Source organism: Alternaria ethzedia, assembly GCF_023757985.1.
Source record: "Alternaria ethzedia strain BMP 0044 chromosome Unknown scaffold_1, whole genome shotgun sequence".
In the NCBI taxonomy this organism is placed as follows: domain Eukaryota; kingdom Fungi; phylum Ascomycota; class Dothideomycetes; order Pleosporales; family Pleosporaceae; genus Alternaria; species Alternaria ethzedia.
Genome location: NW_026056194.1, coordinates 209,088 through 229,652, shown reverse-complemented (window position 1 = coordinate 229,652; position 20,565 = coordinate 209,088). Strand labels below are relative to the sequence as shown.

At 52.7% G+C, this 20,565-nt stretch overlaps 9 protein-coding genes across 9 annotated transcripts; 4 read left to right on the top strand and 5 right to left on the bottom strand.

Moving 5' to 3' along the window:
- Positions 1-223: 223 nt before the first annotated feature.
- Positions 224-1,471, top strand: J4E87_000076 (uncharacterized protein; the record flags this gene model as incomplete). Its single annotated transcript, XM_049371736.1, has 1 exon — positions 224-1,471. The coding sequence occupies one exon, from the start codon at positions 224-226 to the stop codon at positions 1,469-1,471; it is 1,248 nt and encodes a 415-aa protein (XP_049237870.1).
- A 133-nt stretch (positions 1,472-1,604) lies between these two features.
- Positions 1,605-2,200, bottom strand: J4E87_000075 (uncharacterized protein; the record flags this gene model as incomplete). Its single annotated transcript, XM_049371735.1, has 2 exons — positions 1,605-1,716; positions 1,776-2,200. 2 exons carry the CDS (start codon positions 2,198-2,200, stop codon positions 1,605-1,607), a joined length of 537 nt encoding a protein of 178 aa, XP_049237869.1.
- Positions 2,201-3,569: 1,369 nt separating this feature from the next.
- On the top strand, positions 3,570-7,002 carry J4E87_000074 (uncharacterized protein; the record flags this gene model as incomplete). Its single annotated transcript, XM_049371734.1, has 4 exons — positions 3,570-4,911; positions 4,960-5,282; positions 5,331-6,110; positions 6,157-7,002. 4 exons carry the CDS (start codon positions 3,570-3,572, stop codon positions 7,000-7,002), a joined length of 3,291 nt encoding a protein of 1,096 aa, XP_049237868.1.
- A 645-nt stretch (positions 7,003-7,647) lies between these two features.
- J4E87_000073 (uncharacterized protein) lies at positions 7,648-8,892 on the top strand (the record flags this gene model as incomplete). Its single annotated transcript, XM_049371733.1, has 1 exon — positions 7,648-8,892. The coding sequence occupies one exon, from the start codon at positions 7,648-7,650 to the stop codon at positions 8,890-8,892; it is 1,245 nt and encodes a 414-aa protein (XP_049237867.1).
- Positions 8,893-8,985: 93 nt separating this feature from the next.
- J4E87_000072 (uncharacterized protein) lies at positions 8,986-10,479 on the bottom strand (the record flags this gene model as incomplete). Its single annotated transcript, XM_049371732.1, has 1 exon — positions 8,986-10,479. One exon carries the CDS (start codon positions 10,477-10,479, stop codon positions 8,986-8,988), a length of 1,494 nt encoding a protein of 497 aa, XP_049237866.1.
- Positions 10,480-12,282: 1,803 nt separating this feature from the next.
- J4E87_000071 (uncharacterized protein) lies at positions 12,283-12,926 on the top strand (the record flags this gene model as incomplete). The annotated part of the gene is made up of 4 exons (XM_049371731.1): positions 12,283-12,299; positions 12,374-12,424; positions 12,522-12,846; positions 12,894-12,926. The coding sequence occupies 4 exons, from the start codon at positions 12,283-12,285 to the stop codon at positions 12,924-12,926; spliced, it is 426 nt and encodes a 141-aa protein (XP_049237865.1).
- Positions 12,927-13,244: 318 nt separating this feature from the next.
- Positions 13,245-14,369, bottom strand: J4E87_000070 (uncharacterized protein; the record flags this gene model as incomplete). Its single annotated transcript, XM_049371730.1, has 1 exon — positions 13,245-14,369. The coding sequence occupies one exon, from the start codon at positions 14,367-14,369 to the stop codon at positions 13,245-13,247; it is 1,125 nt and encodes a 374-aa protein (XP_049237864.1).
- A 1,417-nt stretch (positions 14,370-15,786) lies between these two features.
- J4E87_000069 (uncharacterized protein) lies at positions 15,787-17,266 on the bottom strand (the record flags this gene model as incomplete). Its single annotated transcript, XM_049371729.1, has 2 exons — positions 15,787-16,618; positions 16,671-17,266. 2 exons carry the CDS (start codon positions 17,264-17,266, stop codon positions 15,787-15,789), a joined length of 1,428 nt encoding a protein of 475 aa, XP_049237863.1.
- A 1,368-nt stretch (positions 17,267-18,634) lies between these two features.
- On the bottom strand, positions 18,635-20,145 carry J4E87_000068 (uncharacterized protein; the record flags this gene model as incomplete). The annotated part of the gene is made up of 2 exons (XM_049371728.1): positions 18,635-19,988; positions 20,138-20,145. 2 exons carry the CDS (start codon positions 20,143-20,145, stop codon positions 18,635-18,637), a joined length of 1,362 nt encoding a protein of 453 aa, XP_049237862.1.
- Between the last annotated feature and the right edge of the window lie 420 nt (positions 20,146-20,565).

Genomic DNA, 20,565 nt, shown 5'->3' with positions numbered 1-20,565 from the left:
GTACATTAGCGCATGCGGGTGTCGCCATTCTCGGACTTCGACGGAGGGTACTTGCAAGCCCCGCCCATCTTGGCTTACTATTCAAACGTTGTTCATAGCCTGAACATCGTCTGGAATATTGTTTTGTATCATCGCTTTCGCGTAGCCTCAAGGTGTACGGCTTCTAAAGTCCGCATTCGCCATGCTTTCCACACCCTTCCTCCATCTGCTCCTTCCCAGCCTCATGTTCATTACTAAAGCATCTGCGCAAAGCAACAGCAACGACGTATTCGATCCCAAGGGGCGCACAGAACTCGCGCTTGAAGCTCTACAATTGTGGTATAACACAACTACCGGCCTATGGGAGTCGACTGGGTGGTGGAATGGTGCGAATATCATGACAATGATTGGCGACTACGCGAAATCAGATACTGAAGACGAAGAATTGCAGGACCTGGCAAGCAATGTCTTTGCGACTGCGTTGCTAAAGGCGCCGATCAAAAATCCAGACGCGAGTATTGATGAGCTATGTGCTTATAGCACAACGCCAACTGTCGGCAACACGACTTGCCATCAGACTGCGTACACGAAGATACTCGATCCGGATACCAACGAGCCTCACACATTCTATCCGCTTGGCTGGTACGATAATGGGGGGCCCTATTCCACCAGGCCAGATCCGCACGACTGGCTAGACGGCTACTACGACGATGACCTCTGGTGGGCGTTAGCCTGGATCAATGCATACGACGTCACTGCCGACCCCGCTTATCTCACCCTCGCGGAAGGCATATTCCTCGCTGTATCGCGCACCTGGGGTACTTACTGCTCTTATGGCGGTATCTACTGGAATTGGGAAAGGGACTACGTAAACGCGATCGCTAATGAGCTCTTCTTCAGTACAGCTGCGCATCTGGCCAACCGCGTCCACGACGATAAAAATAAGACCCTGTATTTGTATTGGGCGGAGAAAAGTCTGAATTGGTTCGTTGGAAGTGGTATGATCAACGAGCATGGTACAATCAACGATGGACTGACGGAGGATTGTGCCAACAACAACAAAACTGTTTGGTCATATAACCAGGGTGTAATCTTGGGAGGTCTTGTCGAACTTTACCAAGCTTCAACCTCACCTCACTCTACATACCTTGTTCTCGCATCGGAAATCGCGAATGCGGCACTTGTCGCGCTTTCGGACGAAAATGGCGTTCTACACGACGAATGCGAGCCTAACTGTGGTGCCGATGGCGCTCAGTTCAAGGGCATCTTCATGCGTAATCTGGTCAAACTTCATACTGTGGCACCGGAAAAGGTGTTAGCAAACGCTATCCACGTGAATGCGGCGTCTATTTGGGAACGGGATAGAGCGGTGACGGTTGACGGTTTACCTGTATTCAGCGTGAACTGGCGAGGGCCATGGGTCACTCCGGCGAATGCAAGCACGCATAGCTCGGCGATGGATGCACTTGTCGCTGATCTGGTCGTCGACTGAAGATCCAGGGTGAAGAACGTAGTGGAAGAAAGCGACTTATATAATTCATCTTCATTGCTAGCGCGATACTATGTTCTTGCGCGGACTGACCCATCGCTTTCAGCGCATGGTCATACATCTAAGTCCAGCCCCACTACTGCGAAACGTCCTCGATCTTAATGGCGCCCGTACCGTTCAAGAAATCCATCTTTCCAACATCAACGCCCTTCATCCTCAGTATGTCATACGCAGTCACGATGTGGAACCTACAAACATCAGCAAAACCTCATCACGAGCCTGAACCCTCAAGCGAATCTTCACTTACCACATGTTCGGATGCGCAAACTTTGTGACATAATCCAGCGCTGGCAGCCTCATCTGCTTGACACCGCCAAACTTGACGACAACCTCGTCATCATGCTTACCCTCGAAGTCCTTCTCCGAGAAGCCCTCAAGGTACTTGATGGTTTTCTCAACGCGAGCCAGTAACTCGGGGAAGGTCTGCTCCTCGTCGGGCAGAGTCATGCCTTCCAAGGCGGGGTTCACGCGAGAAGGAATGAACTTGGCGGCGTCGGTGAAACGGTAGACCTGGTAGCGGAAGTCCTTCATGTCTGGGTGGATAGACGCAGTGAGGAAGTCATTGGGGTCGGTGGCTTTGGCGTGCTCGTAGCCCTTGTTGATGAAGAAGTGTGCGTTCTTGAGGCCCGTGATGACGGGAGCAATGGCGACCTTGTGGAATGAGAGAGCCATGTTGGGTGGTAGTTTGTAAATTGAAGGAAGTGTTGAAAGGGCGAGGATAGTGGCAGTTTCAGTTTCTTGTTGATGAAGTTGATTGATGCTAGTAATTGCCCTGGCGGGGTAGTCGACTATTTATGTTCCACTTCTGTCTATCTCGCACCTTCTCTCAGTACACTGAACATCAAGCTCACTACGCTCCACTTGGCATCAGCACTCCACCGTTCATCCCAAAGCGGACCAGATCCAACTCTGATGGTTACACGACTGGCGGTGATTACGGCCTGGATTACAAAGCGGGTGGGTTGCAATCTGGTGGAGTCCCGTGATTGACCAATCAGATCATGACGCGATTGACCGGACCCACTTTCGCGCCGTCGGCCGCGAGGCATCGACACGCGAGATGCGCGACTGCGGTGAGACTACACGCGACGCAGAACCACTACGTTCGATATGCGCCCTTTTCTTGGGCTATTGCCTTGGTTCAGATATATGAGTGTGCTGACAAAAGTCGCAGAGTTCCGCGCGGTTTGGTCCCTGGGAAGGCTCATCTAATCGTGCCCTGCATACCCTGACCGCTGGCGTTGCGCCCTTTACAACGCCTCCAACGAAGTTCGAACGGACGAGCATTCGGCCACTCTCTGAATACGACTACTGACCCACTGGGTAATGAGCTTTCCTGTTACACTTCCTCCGCCGATGTGCACGAGCTTGGATGGCACTCGGGCATTTCGAGATCTCCGGTCAACTCGTCTGGAAACTTGAGCATGCAACATGCGGTCAGCTTCTGATGTGTTATCCGAACTCTAAGATCCGTCGCCCATGGTCCACAGAGTCGAGTTCGAGCGTGGTAGCTCTAATGAAAGACTGCTGCTTCAGTATGACAACCAACTCTTTTGGTCATCAAGCAACGAATCCCACCTAGTTGTCGGAACGCAGGATAGTTCAACATCGATTGTTGCAACCAAAGCTACAACAGAGTCGACCATCCTCACTTGTGATGGCATGGAAAGTGCACCGCTTGATGGCAGGTTTTACTTTGTTGACCAATTGCCTTAGTTAAGCACAGGACGAAGTAGATTGTTCATGCTGATCTTGGATTAATAGTGGGAACTATCGAGCTTTGCCTTTGCCTTTCATCGCAATGCGGTCTAGACTCATCAGCTCGATATTGGTTGTATATCATGGAAGTGCTTGCTGGGGAGAAACAGACGACAACGCAAGCATTGAACGGTTTGCTTGACGTAAACATGAAAGCGAAATTTCTGTATATGAGGACAGGCTTACTCCGAAAGCCCGTACATCCAAGACACAGTGTTCACTTCTGCAACCCGCTACACACTGGTCGAGATCACACATCCGTCACGCCTACACTGCGACAGTCATGCCTCTGTCAGATGGGTACAAAGCCGAATACAAAGCCGCAATCACTTCGGGCAAAGAGCCATGTCGGAGATGCGGTAAGTTTCACAAAACGAATGCCTGTAAAGCTGATCTGAACGACTGCTACAACATGGCCATCTGCCGCTTGGACGAAAAGGGAACCGGTACACCCGATGAGCTCCGTGCAGAAGCTGAACAAGTATGGGCAGCCACAAAAGAAGAACTAAAGATATCCGAAGCAGCAAAGCCGAAAGCTCCAGGGGCTGGCCGCAAGATAATCGTGAGCAAGGATTTTGGCACGATGATACCACTTACACCAGCGAAGGATGAAGCTATCCAGGAAGTGGACCCACCCCGGGGAGGAATCTGTATACCGAAGGACGTGATCGATGAGACTGACACTCCAAACTCCGTTCACGTTACGAGCAACTATGTCCGTGTCACCAGAATTCCTCAAAAGCTATATGTCTATACACTGGACTTCTGGCGGCCAGATTCCGGAATCCAGGGCGGTAAAACCTATTACACCAAGCGTCGGGAAATTCACGGTGCCTTTCAAGCTATGATCAAAGCCGGAGTCCTCGATTTCGGCGCCGATGTCACATGGGCGTCCGATTCCAAGGACCTTTGGTGTACTGTAGCTCTACCAGCATGCCCGGCGGTGCCTGGCATCACTTTCTCAACCGACAAGTTCCGTTATCGACAGGTTGATGGCAAAGAGGCAGATGACTTCCAGGCAACAGTGTCCTTCTCTCTCGTATTAGACGACATTCCAGGCAAACTTACAACTCAGGATCTGGCCAACCTATCGGATTACATTCGTGCGCTCAACGCCATTGTTGCCAAATCAGTACACGAGACCGCTGAAGCTGATCAGATACATCTCACTCAGATCGGAGCCAACAAGTTCTACCTCAACGGCGCCTGGACCGATATCAAGGGGCTGCGAGCTGTTCGCGGGTACTTCACGTCGATCAGGCCTGGCCGAACCTCTACACTTCTCAACGTCAACACTGCTACATCTGCCTTCCTACCCCCGGGGAACGTATCTAACCTACTGCGACAGAGTAATGTACTGCCAATCAAAACAGTTGGGGGCAAGAACTACATCGAAAAGTTGCTCAGTGGCTCTTTGGTGAGAGTTCTGTATCATCGACAGAACTACACGAACAGCAATGTAGACTACAACTCCCACGAAAGCCGCACGAAGACATTCATCCAGTTTGGAGATTCGGTCGACATTCAGAAGTTCTACAAGCTGTTGAAGCCTACGAAGGGTCAGCCTCGACAGCTTGACCTTAGCGACAAGCATGGCACAACTGTGCGTAGCTACTTTAAAAATAGTGGGTAGTTTCTATATAATTCTGTGAGACATACTGACTCGAACATAGCCTTCAAGAGTAAGCTGACCATAGGTTACTCGTGGGATGAGTCGTTATGTGTCAATGTCGGTACCCGAGTGAGAACTGTTCCGCGTCGTGGCGAAACTCCCGAGGCTTTGATGAAGGAACAGAGTCTCAAAGGAGCCCAATGGATACCAGCATGTCTCCTGGAGATCGTCCCCAACCAGACAACAAAGGCGACGCTGGGCGGCATGCACACGTCGTCTATGCTCGATGTCGCATTGCGATTGCCCAACGCCAACGCTACGTTCATCGAGAAAGAAGGTTTGGTACGATTAGGCATCAGGAACCAGGCAGCGCAAAGCCCACTTGTAAGTTATCTGCGGTTCAATTCTCCGGGCGAAACTAACATCCATTAGACCAAGCTAGGCTTCGAGGTGAGCACAGATTTGATCACAATCCCAGGCAGAATACTGGACCTTCCACGACTCTACTACGGGCCGGAGAAAGGTCAAGCAGTCGCTTCAGAACTTCAAGCGGCGCAATTACGCGAGCTCACTACGCGCAACCGCGAACTGTCATCGTGGAATCTTGAGCACGTCACCTTTGCCAAGCCGAGCAACATCGGAAAACTGCATGTGCTTGCACTCAAAGATAGCAGACGGTCCCTTCACGATGCGCAATTTGTTCGAAATAACATGGTCGCAACACTTCAGTCACACAACATGCCTTTGACAGCTGGAGAGTGCGCCCTGCAGGACGGTGCACAGCTCAATGATAAACTCGCGACATGGTACTCCGACAATCATGTGGATGCCAACGACTGTACCCTTGTGCTCTTGGCGCAGAAAGATCTCCTTATTTACTCGCAGGTTCGGCGGCAAGCCGACCTCGAAAGTGGCAAGCACACTATTTGCGCTTTGGGCCCCAAGCTAGATAATGCCCAGACCCGATCCAATCTCGCCCTGAAAGTCAACATGAAAGGAGCTGGAGACAATCACCATTTGGACGAAGCCGTGCTCAACACACTCCTGGGATCCGAGCTACGCAAGAGGACGATGATCCTAGGAGCTGATGTTACCCACTCCGGTGCTGGCACTAAGTCAGGCAGTCCCAGCATTGCCTGTGTGGTCGGCAGCGTGGACAGGCAATTCATGAACTACCCTGGTTCAATGAGGCTTCAGGCTGGCGGGCAGGAGGTAAGTCACCACAGTCTACATATAACAATGCATTAGCTCACTGCAGAAACAGCAAATAGCCAAAGAACACCTAGTGTCCATGGTCAAGGAACGCGTCCTCGCATATACCGACAACATCGAAAACAAGGAGATGCCGACCTCCATGCTCTTTTACAGAGATGGTGTGTCAGAGTCCCAGTTCAACATGTGCAAGGACGAAGAGATTCCCGCAATCTTAGAAGGTTATGAACAGGCCGGCGGCGACGCTACAAAGCTAAGCCTTACTTTCGTGATCGTTGGTAAACGTCATCATACCCGATTCTACGCGACAAAAGAATCTCAGACGCGCAAGTGCACCGTCAATCTCGGTGGGGGCCAGAAGGAGTATGGCGTCATCAACGGTAACCTCATGCCCGGTCTACTGGTCGACGACGTGGTCACTAACCCTGGCAACTACAACTTCTTCCTGCAATCTCACTGTGCCATCAAGGGTACCGCGCGTTCAGCCCACTACCACGTTCTCCAGGACGACATGAACCTTGGATCGGCGTCTCTCCCCGACTTGACGATGCAACTCTGTAGCGCTTTCAGTCGCGCCACGCATTCCGTCTCCTACGTGGCCCCAGCATACATGGCAGACAGATTATGCGAACGAGGTCGGGCTTATCTACGGATCTGGGCGAGCAACCATGACCAAGGCGAGCTGTTCGAGCTCCCTCAGCAGGCCAACGGCAAAAAGGCCAAGCTTACCAAAGAGCAGTTGATGAACCTGAAGCATGGCTTTGCTCTCAAGCTTGCGCGCGACAAGACTGTCTGGGGCGAGCATTACCATGACGACCCAAATGACGACAGTAAGCCGCTCAGGCTGAACCCATGGCACCCAAACCTTGATCAGGGCATGTTTTGGATGTAATGGAATATCCGGATCGCGCGGCGAGAGGCTATCGGACCGTGGGTTCTCGATGGCTAAGGTTTCTTTCTGGTCTTTGCTTGATTTCTTTTGTAGCTGTTTGCGTTGGTCTTTCTGGGTTTCTGTTGCTCTCATGGCTCTTTCATATGTTTCCGCGCGTTGCATCTTGTATTTCCCTCCCTTGGTGCTCCCTGTCGTCTTGCTCTTGTCGCGTGCTCTTTTTGCTTTTACATAGACTTCAATTTGTACTCTCATTCAATAGATTTGTCAATCGATTCAATCATCTTCAACTTACGTACTCTGCATATACCGGTGCCCCGGGGGTCTTATATCGTGTCGCGATGCGGCCCGATCGTTGCGAGCGTGGAAAGTAAGAGGGCTGGCACGTTAGCTCATCCCACGTTCGCACGAACGGGAACTTGACGCGTCGACCCGAGATCGGCAAGCCATAGCTCCCACGCTACATCGTCGCCGTCATCATCAACCTTATAGCCGAATTAGAGATAGGTTTGCCGAAGCAATGAACAAGATGGCTGATCCCTGGTCTCCTTCAATATCCGACGAATTTATCGTCCTCCCCAAAGGCCCATATACACTCGCATCGCATCACGACCCGTCGCATTACCTCACCCTACAACACCGATCAAAATGTCCGGCACGAAGACCCCCCACGACCTGAATTGCCTCACCATTGGCGAACTCGAGAAGCTTGCCGCAGAGCGCATGGACAAGCAGACACGCGATTACTACAATGAGGGTGCAGACTCTGGATCGACGCTCCGCGAGAACATTGACGCATACCAAAAGTATCGCATTCGGCCACGCGTGCTTCGCGACATCTCCTCCATCGATACGACCGTAAACGTTTTCGGACACAAGAACAGCATACCCCTCGGTGTCGCACCAACCGCTATGCAATGTCTCGCACACGACGACGGTGAACTGGCGACCGCACGCGCATGCGCCAACAAGGCTATCGTAATGGGCCTGAGCAGCTTCAGCACAACCAGCCTTGAAGACGTGAAAGGCGCATTGGGCAACCATCCCGGAGCCCTACAACTCTACCTCTTCGAAGAGCGCACCCAAAGCCAGAAGCTCATCCAACGCGCCAAGAAAGCCGGCTACAAAGCTGTCATGCTCACGGTCGATACCCCAGTCCTCGGCCGCCGGAACTTAGAGATAAGGAACCAGTTCAAGCTGCCAAAACACCTCAAAGTAGCGAACTTCAACCGCGATGAGACTCACGACGAGGGTGTGAAGGTCGAAGAGAAGATCACCTCACCATCCACGGAAGCGAACGAGTCGCGCAAGAGGAGCGAGACACCCAGTGCCACTGACGGCAACAAGAGACAGCCACCACAAGGACCGATAAGCTTCCACACGCACGCGCCAAACCCGACCTTATGCTGGGAACGCGACATAGCCTGGCTGAAAGAACAATGTTACCCTGAGATGGAAGTCTGGGTAAAAGGCGTTGCGACGGGCGAAGACGCACTGCTAGCCTGCCACCACGGCGTCGACGGCATCGTGGTGTCGAATCACGGTGGGCGACAACTCAATGGCGCATTGGCTACCATCGATGCGTTGCCTGAAGTCGTTGCTGCTGTGCATTCACAAGCTGGGAAGAAAATTCCGGTACATGTAGACGGAGGCATCAGACACGGTACGGATGTATTCAAAGCACTCGCGCTGGGTGCGGACTTCGTCTGGGTTGGCAGGCCGATACTTTGGGGATTGGCATACAAAGGGCAAGAAGGTGTTGAATTGGCGCTGAGGTTGCTGAGCGATGAGTTCAAGTTGTGCATGGGACTTGCGGGTGTGACAAAGGTTGAGGATATTGGACCCGAGTACTTGGTCAAGATGGATCGAAGTGGATTCGTGAGTCGTCTTTAGAGATTGTGGGCATACGTTGTCGGCTAGCTCTGGATCTATATGCTATTGACACGATTCTTGTATATACAAACGGGCTCGGATATGTTACGACACCTACGCCGCCTGTCTCCTACTCTCGATAAAGTCTACGTAGTCAAAGAAGCTCTTCTTGTACCTTCGCACTTGCGTCGTGCGGTTCACAGTCTGGATACCAAACTGCTGGTCGTAGTCACCAAACTCCCAGTTGTCGGCCCACGACCAAGCAAACGCGCCAATGAAATTGACACCGTCTTCCCAGATCGCCTTCAGGCCTTCGTTCAGATACGTCTGGTAGTACCAGCTCCTTGGGCTGTCGAACTCCTGGTCTGCTTGCTCTTTTTGCGCCTCGGCGAAAACAGGGAAGCCGAATTCAGTGACGGCCACTGGAGAACGCCATGTGTTCCAGAGATAATTCAGGTAGGTGCGGAAATAGCTGGGTGTCAGATAGACATATGATTGACTGCGGTATCCGATGTCCCAGCCAGTGGTGGTGAGAGTGCTCTGAGTTACGCAGTAAGGTCGGAGGGGATGAGTGATGTTGGCAGCGCAGTCAGCGATGGTGTCATTCGGTGGTGGACTGACTACTGTGGCAGTGTACGGTTGGATCGAGAAGAAGTCTGCAGTGCCGTTGATGTATTGTAGATCTTCTTGGCTCAACGGTACGTAGTCGTCAACACTACTCTTGAATGATTCCGGGTAGTCTGTTCCGAGGAAGATAGGGTTGGCAAAGGTAGCTAGCTGGAAGGAGTTGAAGTGGTTGGCAGCGTCGACGTCAGCGGGGTCATCCGGGTTGCGTGGGACGCCAAAGTTGTCGTTGAATGTGAGCGACATCTTTCCAGTTCCACCAATGTCATCGTGGTAGAAGTGGTAGAGTCTTGCATGAGCTTTGATGACAGCATCAATAGACTTTCCGTTCCGCGCACCTAGGAGAGGCTCGTTGAAGGTCCACCAGATTGGCACACGGTCAGCAAAATGTGTCATGACAATCTTTCCGTATTCGACGAAAGCATCCTCCCACGACACATTCTTGTAGCTGCATTGGAAACAAGAGTCCAGATAGCCAATACCTCCGGTTCCGGGCTTGATAAATACATCGCTGATGTTGTTGAAATATTGGAAAGGAGAGTCGTTGTGGTAAAGCATAACAGCGGGGTGCATGCCTTTTTCCAAGACGAAGTTGATAAGATCGTCGTAGTGCGAGAGACCTTGCTTGTTAACTGGTGTGCCTGGTAAGATGAAAGGCAGAATTCGCGTCCAAGGAATGGAGAATCTGTAATACTTGATGCCCATGGCAGCAATTCGTTCAATGTCTTGCTTGTACAAGTAGTAGTGTTCGTTCGCGATCCAGTTCGGCGCTTGGCCCGGGTTGTTCAACGCGGCAACGTCGTTGTGAACGGGTGTCCGTCCCTCATCTGCGACGGCTCCCTCGATTTGAACCGCTGATGCCGCCACGCCAAGCATGAAGTCTGCAGGGAAGGAGTAGCATTGCTGGGGTACCAGTGGCTCAGGTGGTGGCAGGATGAGCTCGCTGGTTGGTACTGGCGTCGGTTCAACTGTCGTAGAGTACATCCCGGTCGTGAAATTGACCCAAGGCACGGTTGTCCAGAGAGCCGTCCAGGATGCGTTTCCGTATGGGCTCCCCAAGTCGGTCGGTGATGCGGTGACATTTGAGTTCCAGTTGCCCCATTGTGTTGTCGTCAGATTTGGCACCAAGCTACTGAGCGACGCGTACGGTGGTGCATAGGTAGTAGTGGTAGTGGGAGCTGGGGCAGATGTTGCTGTACGAACAGTCTCGGTCTGTGTGAAGCTGAACTCTCTGAAGGTATACGAGGGCAGTGCAGTCGCATATGTTTGATTTGCCGAGCATTGCGGTCGCGAGACAGGCCCTTCAGCAGGGACGTAGACTTGCTGGGCGAGAGCCACAGCGCCATACGCAAGAAGTGCTTGAGGCTTCATGATGATGGCCAAGGAACGCTTGATACATCTTGGTATTCTCTGCGGAGCTCTTTATACCTCTGTGGCTTTTCAATCGGACCGTGGGGCTGATTCTGACGGTGGTACTCATCGTCATCGGCATGTACAATCGCTTGTCGCTTCGCAAAACCTCGCAGCCCTAGTCCCGTCGTGAATTAATACGAAGGGCGTGATGCGGCCTTGATCCCTTTCCGGGGTTTGGCGGATTGAATTCCTCGGTCGAGTTCGGTCGGGCCCAATTTCGGTAGTGCCTGGGTGCTTTGCGGGGGCTTGCGGGGTCGAGCTTGTTGTGATGACGAGCGGGATGCAACGTCTAAGCTCCAACGTTGCTTTTCATGAATTGACCAGGCTTATGGTCCTAGCAAGTCTCGGGGTTTCTTAGTGGTCGTTCACGTTGTTGCTTCGCTGTCCTTACTCAAACAAGGTTAGCATGTTCTCCGTCGCGCAGACTTCCAGGGTTCAAAGGTTTCCTGTTTGTGCCCGCAACAACGCGTGTTCAACCGTCTCGGTCTATCATTGCGCGACACCGCCAACCGACAACCGAAACTTCGCGGATGCCTGATTGCATGAATCGAGTGCCCATAGCAATGTTTGCTCAGTCTCCACCACAATGGTGGATGCCAAGACAAGGGACGGTCTGAGTCAGGTGTATCGATCAGACTAGCTATCACATTCGCTCATGTAGTATCCTGCTCCTTCGATGTGCAATTACCAGGCAGCTTGACTTCTAGCTGCTCAATCTGCGCAACATCTCGATATTAAGATGGGCTCATGTCAAGGACGTGTCTCGTGTTCGACTTCATTTGACAACCCACCCTCAGAACCGAGTTCTTGAGAGATCAAGAAGAGGGCCTAAAGTTGTGAGCTATATGCGAAATTGGAAACTTGTAGCAGGTCTCTGTACAATGCATCAACCTTCTGCGACTTGACCTGTAATGGGCAGCTCGCGCTTTCAGAATGTCGCGCCGGCCCGTTGACCGAGGGATTCTCGACGACTGGCAGATTGCAGGATTTGTTGTTTCGACCGGACTTCTGTTGACACCAGTCAAGGCAGAGTCTGAGTGTTTGCAGCTCCTTTCGCTTCAAAGCATTGCCGATGTCGTGATTTTTGAACAGATTATGCTCGTTGCCACGACAAGTCCACAGACGGACAGACACGCGCAGATACCATGAGTGGCATGGAATTGAACACAGAATAGCGTAAGTGTATAGTTGGAGGTTTGAGCAGTGTTGGTGTTGGTCTCGAGAAGCAAGAGATGACGCTAGTGGGGTCCGTGCGCCCACACGAATTTCGTCGTTGCCAACCCACTTGCCGAACTTCACGACGCTCACGACAACTCCAGCGACGACGCACCCGAAACCCGCCCAAATCGAATATCCCCCCGATAATCTACCAAAATGTCTGGAAAGCGCGGGTACGTAGTCCTCAGCGACATTTTGGGCAGTCTGAGGCTGTCATGCAGAGGAATGCTGGCTAACGAGTGTGCAGTCGAGGTTCTACCTCCGGTAACAAGCTCAAGATGACTCTTGGTCTGCCAGTGTACGTTTGACCCCGATGCGATCGCTCCGCCGAAAACCTTTCTGTTCGCGAACACGCATACAAGGCACACAGGGAATGCAGGCTAATAGATGCACAGCGGCGCCGTCATGAACTGCTGCGACAACTCCGGTGCCCGCAACCTGTACATCATCTCCGTCAAGGGTATCGGTGCGCGTCTCAACCGCCTGCCCGCTGGTGGTGCCGGTGACATGGTCATGGCGACCGTGAAGAAGGGAAAGCCCGAGCTGAGGAAGAAGGTCATGCCCGCCGTCATTGTCCGCCAGAGCAAGCCATGGAGGCGAGCAGACGGTATCTACCTGTACTTCGAGGACAACGCCGGTGTCATTGTCAACCCCAAGGGTGAAATGAAGGGCTCCGCCATCACTGGACCCGTCGCAAAGGAGGCCGCTGAGCTGTGGCCGGTACGTGTGCACCCGCCACCAAAAGAATCAACACTAACAACATCCAGCGTATCGCCTCCAACTCCGGTGTCGTCATGTGAGGTGTCTCTTTTCCTGCTTTCGATCACATTCATGGGTTTACGGGCACGGCGAAAATGCATTTACGGGGTGAAGGATTTGGGAGACGACATTGCAACCACGATTAGCAATGGGACGACCTTCACAATACCAGTCAAATGAACATTACGACCAAAACCACACTTTTGTTCCTCATTGCAGTGACGGATGAGTGATACGGCGGTAGTGCGCCAACAGGATCAACAGCACAAGGAGCGCGTCAAGGACATGATTTGCGATGGTCGGACTCTATTGATTGCTCTGACATGAAGACAGGAATTATGTACTAAGCCCACGCACATCTAGACCCTAGGCTCATCGGCTGAGCACGAACTCCTATCGCACGCAAGCATCTGAAAGTCCGCCTCTTCGACAACGTCCTGCGCCCATCGCATCTGTATCATACTTCTCGCCTCAACCTCACGCTTCCTCTGCCCACCCACGAACTTCAAGTTCTCGTTTCCAACAACACCGGTCGTGACAACACCAGTGCTCGGCGCACCGATTCCTTGCACCTGGCCATTACCGCCCTGCATGACATTCGCATAGCTCGATGACATGGTCTGTACTCCAGAAACAAAGTCCTGGCCGTCAAACTCGCAATGTCCTCCCGCAGGTGTGTTGTCCACTGTCTGCAATGTGTTGACCTGATCTGCGCTCAAACCTGCGTCCGCACCGAGCTGCTCGTAAGCTGTAACAGCCTGTGGAATGCTACCCTGAAGCAACTGGAGCTCACTCTGTGTAGATTGGAAGTGGATCCTTGTCTGAGACATGACCGTGGCAGCGTTCTGGAAAGCGACTTGTGGCGGCATGCCACCGCAGTTAAGCTCGACAGCCGAGTTGGCGTAGTTCTGCATCTGTGCTGGGATGAAAAAGCCGGACATCATCAGTGATCCGCCCGAGACACCCGTGAAGACGATGTTGGACATGTTGACTGCAACCCGTTGCGGTAGTTCGGTTTGGATGAAGTCGTTGACGGCCTGGGCGTGTGCTACACCATCTGTACGTTGAAGACCCGAGCCTCCTCCCCAGAACAGGTTTTTATCGGGTGCCAGTAGCGCAACACCCATGGTGTTGGCCTGAACAGCTTGGTTCGGCATGTCGAAGAAGCTCTGTCCACCGTCGCCGTGGAGCAACACGTTCGCGCCCAGGGTGCCATTTGCCGATGTAGCTGCCGCACCGGGGACGCCCGAAGCTGGAAGGAATTGGTCTGCCGGTGCGGAGATTTTGAATCGAATAGGCAGGTTATTGACCATGACCGTGTCATCCAGTATCATGGAACCATCGGTGGCTGTAGAGATTCCCTGGGGCACCTGAGCCGCTTTTTGAAAGGCTGTCGCTTGTTGTGCGTTGCCGTTACCTCCGCGGTTGCGTTGTGGCAGCGCCGAAGTGAGAGAAAGCAGCGAGAGAGTGATGAGTCCGTACATGATTGCGATAACTAAAAGCTCAATAGACGAAAATAGAAATTAGAGTATTGAAATGATGGACCGGCCAGAAAGAAGAATCGAAAGAAGGGTGGCAGACAAGAGATACCGCACGGCAGTATAGCGGGAAGAGAAGAAAGGAAAGAAGTGTGGGGGATTCCCATACATCTATACTGCATGAACGGCATGCTACAAATCACGAAAAGGCCTCGAGCCTGCGAAACACAGTTTCTTTCACTCCTAAACGCGTACGAGTATAGCCAAGCCTACAGGTCAGAGCTTCGCCTTGCCTCTCTTGAGCTTAACATGACTGAGTTCCACCACTGAGCGGTGTGGTCTGGACAAGGCTTATGGGAGCTGTGTTTGATGCGCGATTGTGCAGCAGCTGTGGTTTGAGCTTGGAGGCCTTGGTGTTTCGGGCCGGGGCTTGGCGTGCGATTGCGGGTAACCGAGGGTTTACAGAGCTATCTGGAGTGCGTCAGGCATACGAGTGTTGTGCTATTCATAATTTCATCTAGCTCGCATGCGCATCGTGGGAGGTGTCGCGATGTTGATCTGCGCGGGCAGAGGAGGGAGTATCTCGGTGTGGAGGGTCCGTGCGTTGGACTGAGGCCGCCATCATCTGCAGGCATGATTTTCCCGTCATTCACACCTTCACGTACTTGAGATGCTTCCTTCTGATCGCTTCTCATGACTTCTGAATCTATCTCTAGCAAGAGAATAAAGATACAGACATTTTGTCTCTGCAGTTGTCATTATAACCAGAACTGGAAGAAGCTTGGGTACAAACAAACATCAGGACTTCATGTTCCTCACAATCGACGCGCTGTTGTGTGAGCAAAAAGAATCAACTTAACAACTTCATCGAATGCAAAGGGAGGCAAAAAGAAGATCACTGAATGCCACCTGGCCGAATCGCTACAACACTGTTAGTAATGGAATTTGAACCAAGCGCGGTTCAAACTTACAACGACCGATCTTCGCATATCGTAGCATGTACAAGTGCGACGCTTTACCACTTAGCCAAGGAGGCGATTGTTGATGACTAATAAATATTAAAAGGTACATATCGACACGTCAAATGTGGGCAAGAGTACGTTGACGTGGTAAGCGAGGGTGTGGGGCGGCAGCGGCGACAATGTGTACGAGTGAAATTGGGGACTATCCGATTGACACAGTCAGGGCCACAGAGAGAGCGCGAGAGAGAAACTTAAGTAATCTGTGACTTTGGTATTGATATCTGATGAACGTTCTCTGAAACAAAACCGCTATGCAAAATACCTAAAATGTCAAATGCTAAGGAAAAGGGTAGCTGTAATGCGAGAAGTAGCTTCCCAATCGTCCCTTCCAAACGCCACGCTTATGCTCATGCAAATGCCTCGCTTCGTAAATCATCAACCTCGGAAACAACAAGCCCAATCTAAGCCAGGCCGAAAACACCCCTCAACCGCCTCCAAAGCTCCTTGCCCATGGCCTTTCGGGTATCCTCAGTACGGAGCGCAGCCTCCTTGTTCTCACTCGCCCTCCTGAGCAGGAAGTTGAGGCATTCGGTCGTGGTACCCCAAGTCATGCACTTGACGACCTTGGCCTGGGTGTCTGCCTTCATGGTCTCGTCTTGGACTAGAGCCTGTGAGATCTCGTCGGCCATACCCTGGAGTTGGGCGTAGGTAAGACGAGGTAGGTTCTCGGGGGAAGTGGAGAGCATTTGTTGGGCGCGGATCTTCTGGGCGGCTTGGACGGAGGCGAGGTTGTGGGTTGCGAGGACGATGTTGACCTTGGGGAAGGGAGTACCTGGTGTGGGGGCGGGGACCTTGTCAGTCCATTGTTGGCGGACTACGGCATCAGCGAGGGCATCGTAGTTGGCGTCGGTGCCGGCTTTGGTGTCAAAGGTGAGATGCTTGGGCTCGGATGTGAGGTAGGCGCCGCGTACAAGCTTGACACCAGCGATGTAGCCTTTCTTTGAGGCGCGCTCAAGGTGCTCGGCCAGGCGCTTCGAGATGTCGCGCAGGTAGCACTGGTATGTGATGTAGAGAACTGCGCGACCGTTCTCGGGCTTGTTGTACTTCTCCTGCAGGGCTACCGTCCACTTCTCGAGTCCACGGTTGGTTGCCTCTTCTTCGGCACCAGGGAGGAGGCTGACACCCTTTGCGGCGGCGGCATCGCAAGCTGCCGTGATGGCATCCCACATCTCAGGGGTGGCTTCTTGCTGGTTCTGGAGGAGGTTGAGGGCATGATGACCGAGACCGGACCATCTACATGGTGGTTAGTAGCTGCTTATGTCTGGGCCATCGAGGCAAGACTTACTTCAGTCCAACAAAGTCACCCTCCTTCGCCATATCAACGCTCTGCAACATTCCCTTCCTCCACACCTCGATCTCCATCTTGGTCTCTTCGGCAGTTGGCGCCTTTCCGCCTAGAACCTCAAGCGCGTACTCAAACAGGATGCCGCCGTATCCAAGCGTGCGTGCGAATTCAGTGTTCCTGACGACCTCATCTTTCTTCTCGCCAACGCAGTACTGCGCATAGAAGGTCTTCTTGAGTAGGTTGGATAGCACTGGGTTTCGCTCGATGCTCAGGAGGAAAGACTTCGAGTCTAGCATGCGCCGTAAGATGCCGAAGCAAGCATTGAGCAGCAGAGGCCGCGATGACACGGCTGTGATGAGGTAGGATCGGAGGACGGTCTCGGTAGGTAGGCGTCCGAGGACTGCTTTTGTCTGCGCTATTTGCGACTCTGGCTGTGTCGACAGGAGATGTGAGGTCGAGACTTGTGATGAGGCGGGGATAGAGACATTCTGTCGTGCGCTCTGGGAGACGTAGCGCGGTGTCTGTGCAAGGGTTCGGGATGTGTGTGCGAGCGCGAGACTCTGGAAGCGGTGGAGGTTCTGTCTCCGGATCATCATCTTGGAATGTGGATGTAGTCTGGCCCTGAAGTGGTTGTGTGAAAGGTGGTGTAGTTTGCACTTGGAGTTGGTGAATCGGCACGGTGTACAGATTTTCGGATTTTGCAAAGTTGAGAGGGCGAGCAGTTCTGGAGGTCTTGTGACTTGCTTTTCATTGTGGTGAAGGCCATATATACCATGGTTGGTACTCTTGGTGCTCCACGATATCGCACGCGATGCTCGGCTTGCGTCGGATGCGGTCATGTCGCACTAGTGCAGCTTCATTGTTGCTCCAGATGGTGCCAGACTGACGCAGACGCCGGCTTATCGCCCGCGCTAGACGGGCCGATGATTGGACAATGCCGCAACGCGTTCCTGTGGAGTAAACGACATGTCTGGCATTCATGGCGACGCGATGGTGTTGAGGTTTGTTGCTGGATGTGATGTAATGACTGTTGTAGAGTTGTGAAAAACTCATCGTGCCTGCTTCCCGTGCAAGCCGGTGACGTAGCATCACCAATTTCCAGTCTGCGATCCCTTGCTTTTGCCATGGCTTTGACCTCCAAGCTGCCATCGTGACCTTCGCAATGCCTGTTACCCCACAGTCGGCGAAATGCACAACCAGCCGCTCCTCACATTAGCGTCATCTTGCCAGCACAGCTCCGTTCGCGATCTGTGTTGGGTTTGCCGCCCACGCTGAGAGCCGAGCGTAGCCATGGCGGCATCGCTCAAAGTCCAGGGCCAGCCCCCAGCATTCAATTCTTCTGACCACATCATCTCCACTCAGACTCTGCATCGGTACCACGCGCACCGGTATCGGATATTATGGAGAAGAAGCAAATTTTTGTCATGGCTTGATGTTAGCATGGCGACCGCGAAGAGGGCCGTTCTGGCTGCGGAAAGCGTCGGGGACCCACAATCACCCACGCCGACTATGCTCCAGTCTGGCCTCGCGTCTCTGCCAGCTGATGATACGATACCAGCTTGCACTTGGTAATTTCACTGCGGAGACGTGTCTTGACGAGTGCTTGAGATCCCCAGGTCACCGCACTGTGTTGTGTACGCGTCTGCCAATCCGTTTACTAAACGCCGAAGCTAATTTCCCACGCAAGCGTCAGGTGATGACCTTTGGGCCTTGGCCACCAAAATCATAGAGCTGATCCCCAAACAAAATCAAGCACTGACTAGAAGCACCTACGCGTCTTCTCCTGCTTCTGCTTCCCCACTTTTCCCCAGACTAGACCCCAATCCAGGTGCTATCCCAAGCTGGCCCTCTCAGGCGCATGGCACGAAGACATGATAGTCACTGTCCTTTCTTCAAGCCCGTGTTTGAAATGATCTATAACACTGAAACTACTCCTACAGCATGCCACGATGAAGCGACCTTCATCACACCGCACCAGCTCCTGCTTTCGGCATCTGCGCCCCATCCTGTCCGACCTGCACATCTCCGTCCCCACTCGCACTCTCCTTATTCGCTCCTCCCTCAGCCAACGCCTTGAAAGCTCCTAGGAAGTCATTCTTCAAGTCTTCCCAGTTTTCCACGCCCACACTAACCCTCAGCAGCCTCTCGTCCACATCCGCATCGCTCATCCTGCGCCACTCGATCAAACTCTCCACACCTCCCAAACTGGTCGCATGGTGAAAGAGACGCAGATTGGAGGGAAGAGACCGCGCCTGTTGGCTGCTCTTCATGTAGACGCTGAAGACGGGACCGAAACCATTCGGCATCTGCTTCTTCAACCACGACATGTCCTTCTCTTGCAAACTCGCGTGAGCAACCTTGTGCACGACTTTCTTTACGGCATCTACGTCTTCTCCCTTACCATTGAGTGAGTCTTGCAGCCAGCGAACAAGATTTTCCGCGTTGCTGCTCTGTCGCTGAACGCGCAAATCAAACGTCCGGAGACTTCGCACGCCGAGCCACCCCTCTAGACTACCTAGGACTGCACCCAGGAAAATACGCTCAGCACGTAGCGTCTTGGCTTGCTTTAGTCCTTCCGGCCCCTTTGCAGTGGCCAGGATACCGCAAAGCATATCACTGTGACCACCGATGTATTTCGTTCCAGAATGCATGACCACATCTGCGCCCCACAGCAACGGATCCTGTAGACCTGGTGGCGCGAATGTAGTGTCGACGCTGAGGAACGCGCCCCGCTTGTGCGCTCGGGCGGCGTACTTCGCTATTTCGAAAGCTTCTCCTGTGGGGTTCAAGGGTGTCTCGAGATGCACGAGGTCGCCTTTACCTAAGCCGGCGGCGTCCCAAACAGCATCATCGGCGTGGAGGTCCACGGTCTTGACGCCGTGCATCTTCTTGTGTAGTTCGATCACGCCATGGCAGCCATGGTAGCCACCACTAATGGCAATAACTTTGGGAACAATGTTGACGAGCATGGCATGGAAGGCGCTGAGGCCGCTTGTGTAGCTGACAACATGGTTTGCTAACCCGGATTGCCCATCTAGCTCTTCCTGTTTTGCATCAGGGTAGAGTAAAGGCGCTAGGATTGTTTCTAGGCGGTTGGTGCTGGCGGACGCGAGACGAGAGTAGATCAGAGGGGTTTGTAGGTCAACGAATTCGCCTTCTTTCGGGACGGGTTGGAGCTCTGATGGGTCGTGAGGATACCGGAAGGTAGTCGATGTGTGAATTGGTGGGGCGACATCGGTGAGGACATTGATGCGGTCGTCGCCATGGACACCGTGTGTTGAGGGGTGGTATGCCGACATGATGACTGTGAATGGATGACTCTGAGATCTTTGGCAGGCAGCTAGCGATATCTGCAGTATTGCGATCGTTTCGGATGCTGTACGAACGTCAATCTGAAGGTAAATGACACAACTCTTTCAATCAGTGTGGACGAATGACTCTGAGTAAATGGAGAACACGCTTATCACGATGACATGACGAGCATTGCGACATCACGCCCTATACGGTGAAAATTGCGGACCACGGCCGCTAGATCTAACCGTTCACGCGATTGGAGTGGAGCTTTGCCGGCAATTGTGGACACAGGCGTAGCATGAGCTGGGAAGTGGGTATGAAGCTATTAAGCTCGTGCAGCGCTTGGTGGAGTCTCGAACATCTCGGTGATAGATATACTTGAACAGATACTTGTATACCCGTGAAGTAGCATAGAGACATCCCTCGAAGAATGTTCTTCCGCGCGAGCTCCTGTAGTGCGGAATGACCGGAGATATGACGAATGCGGGGTAAATTGTTGCCCCTCCTCGCGACAAAAAAAGTCGCAGACAGCAGCGCGCCTGCGCTGTGAAAGACAGGGTCTGACAAATGTATCGGAATTGTCACATGTGCATCGAAATGG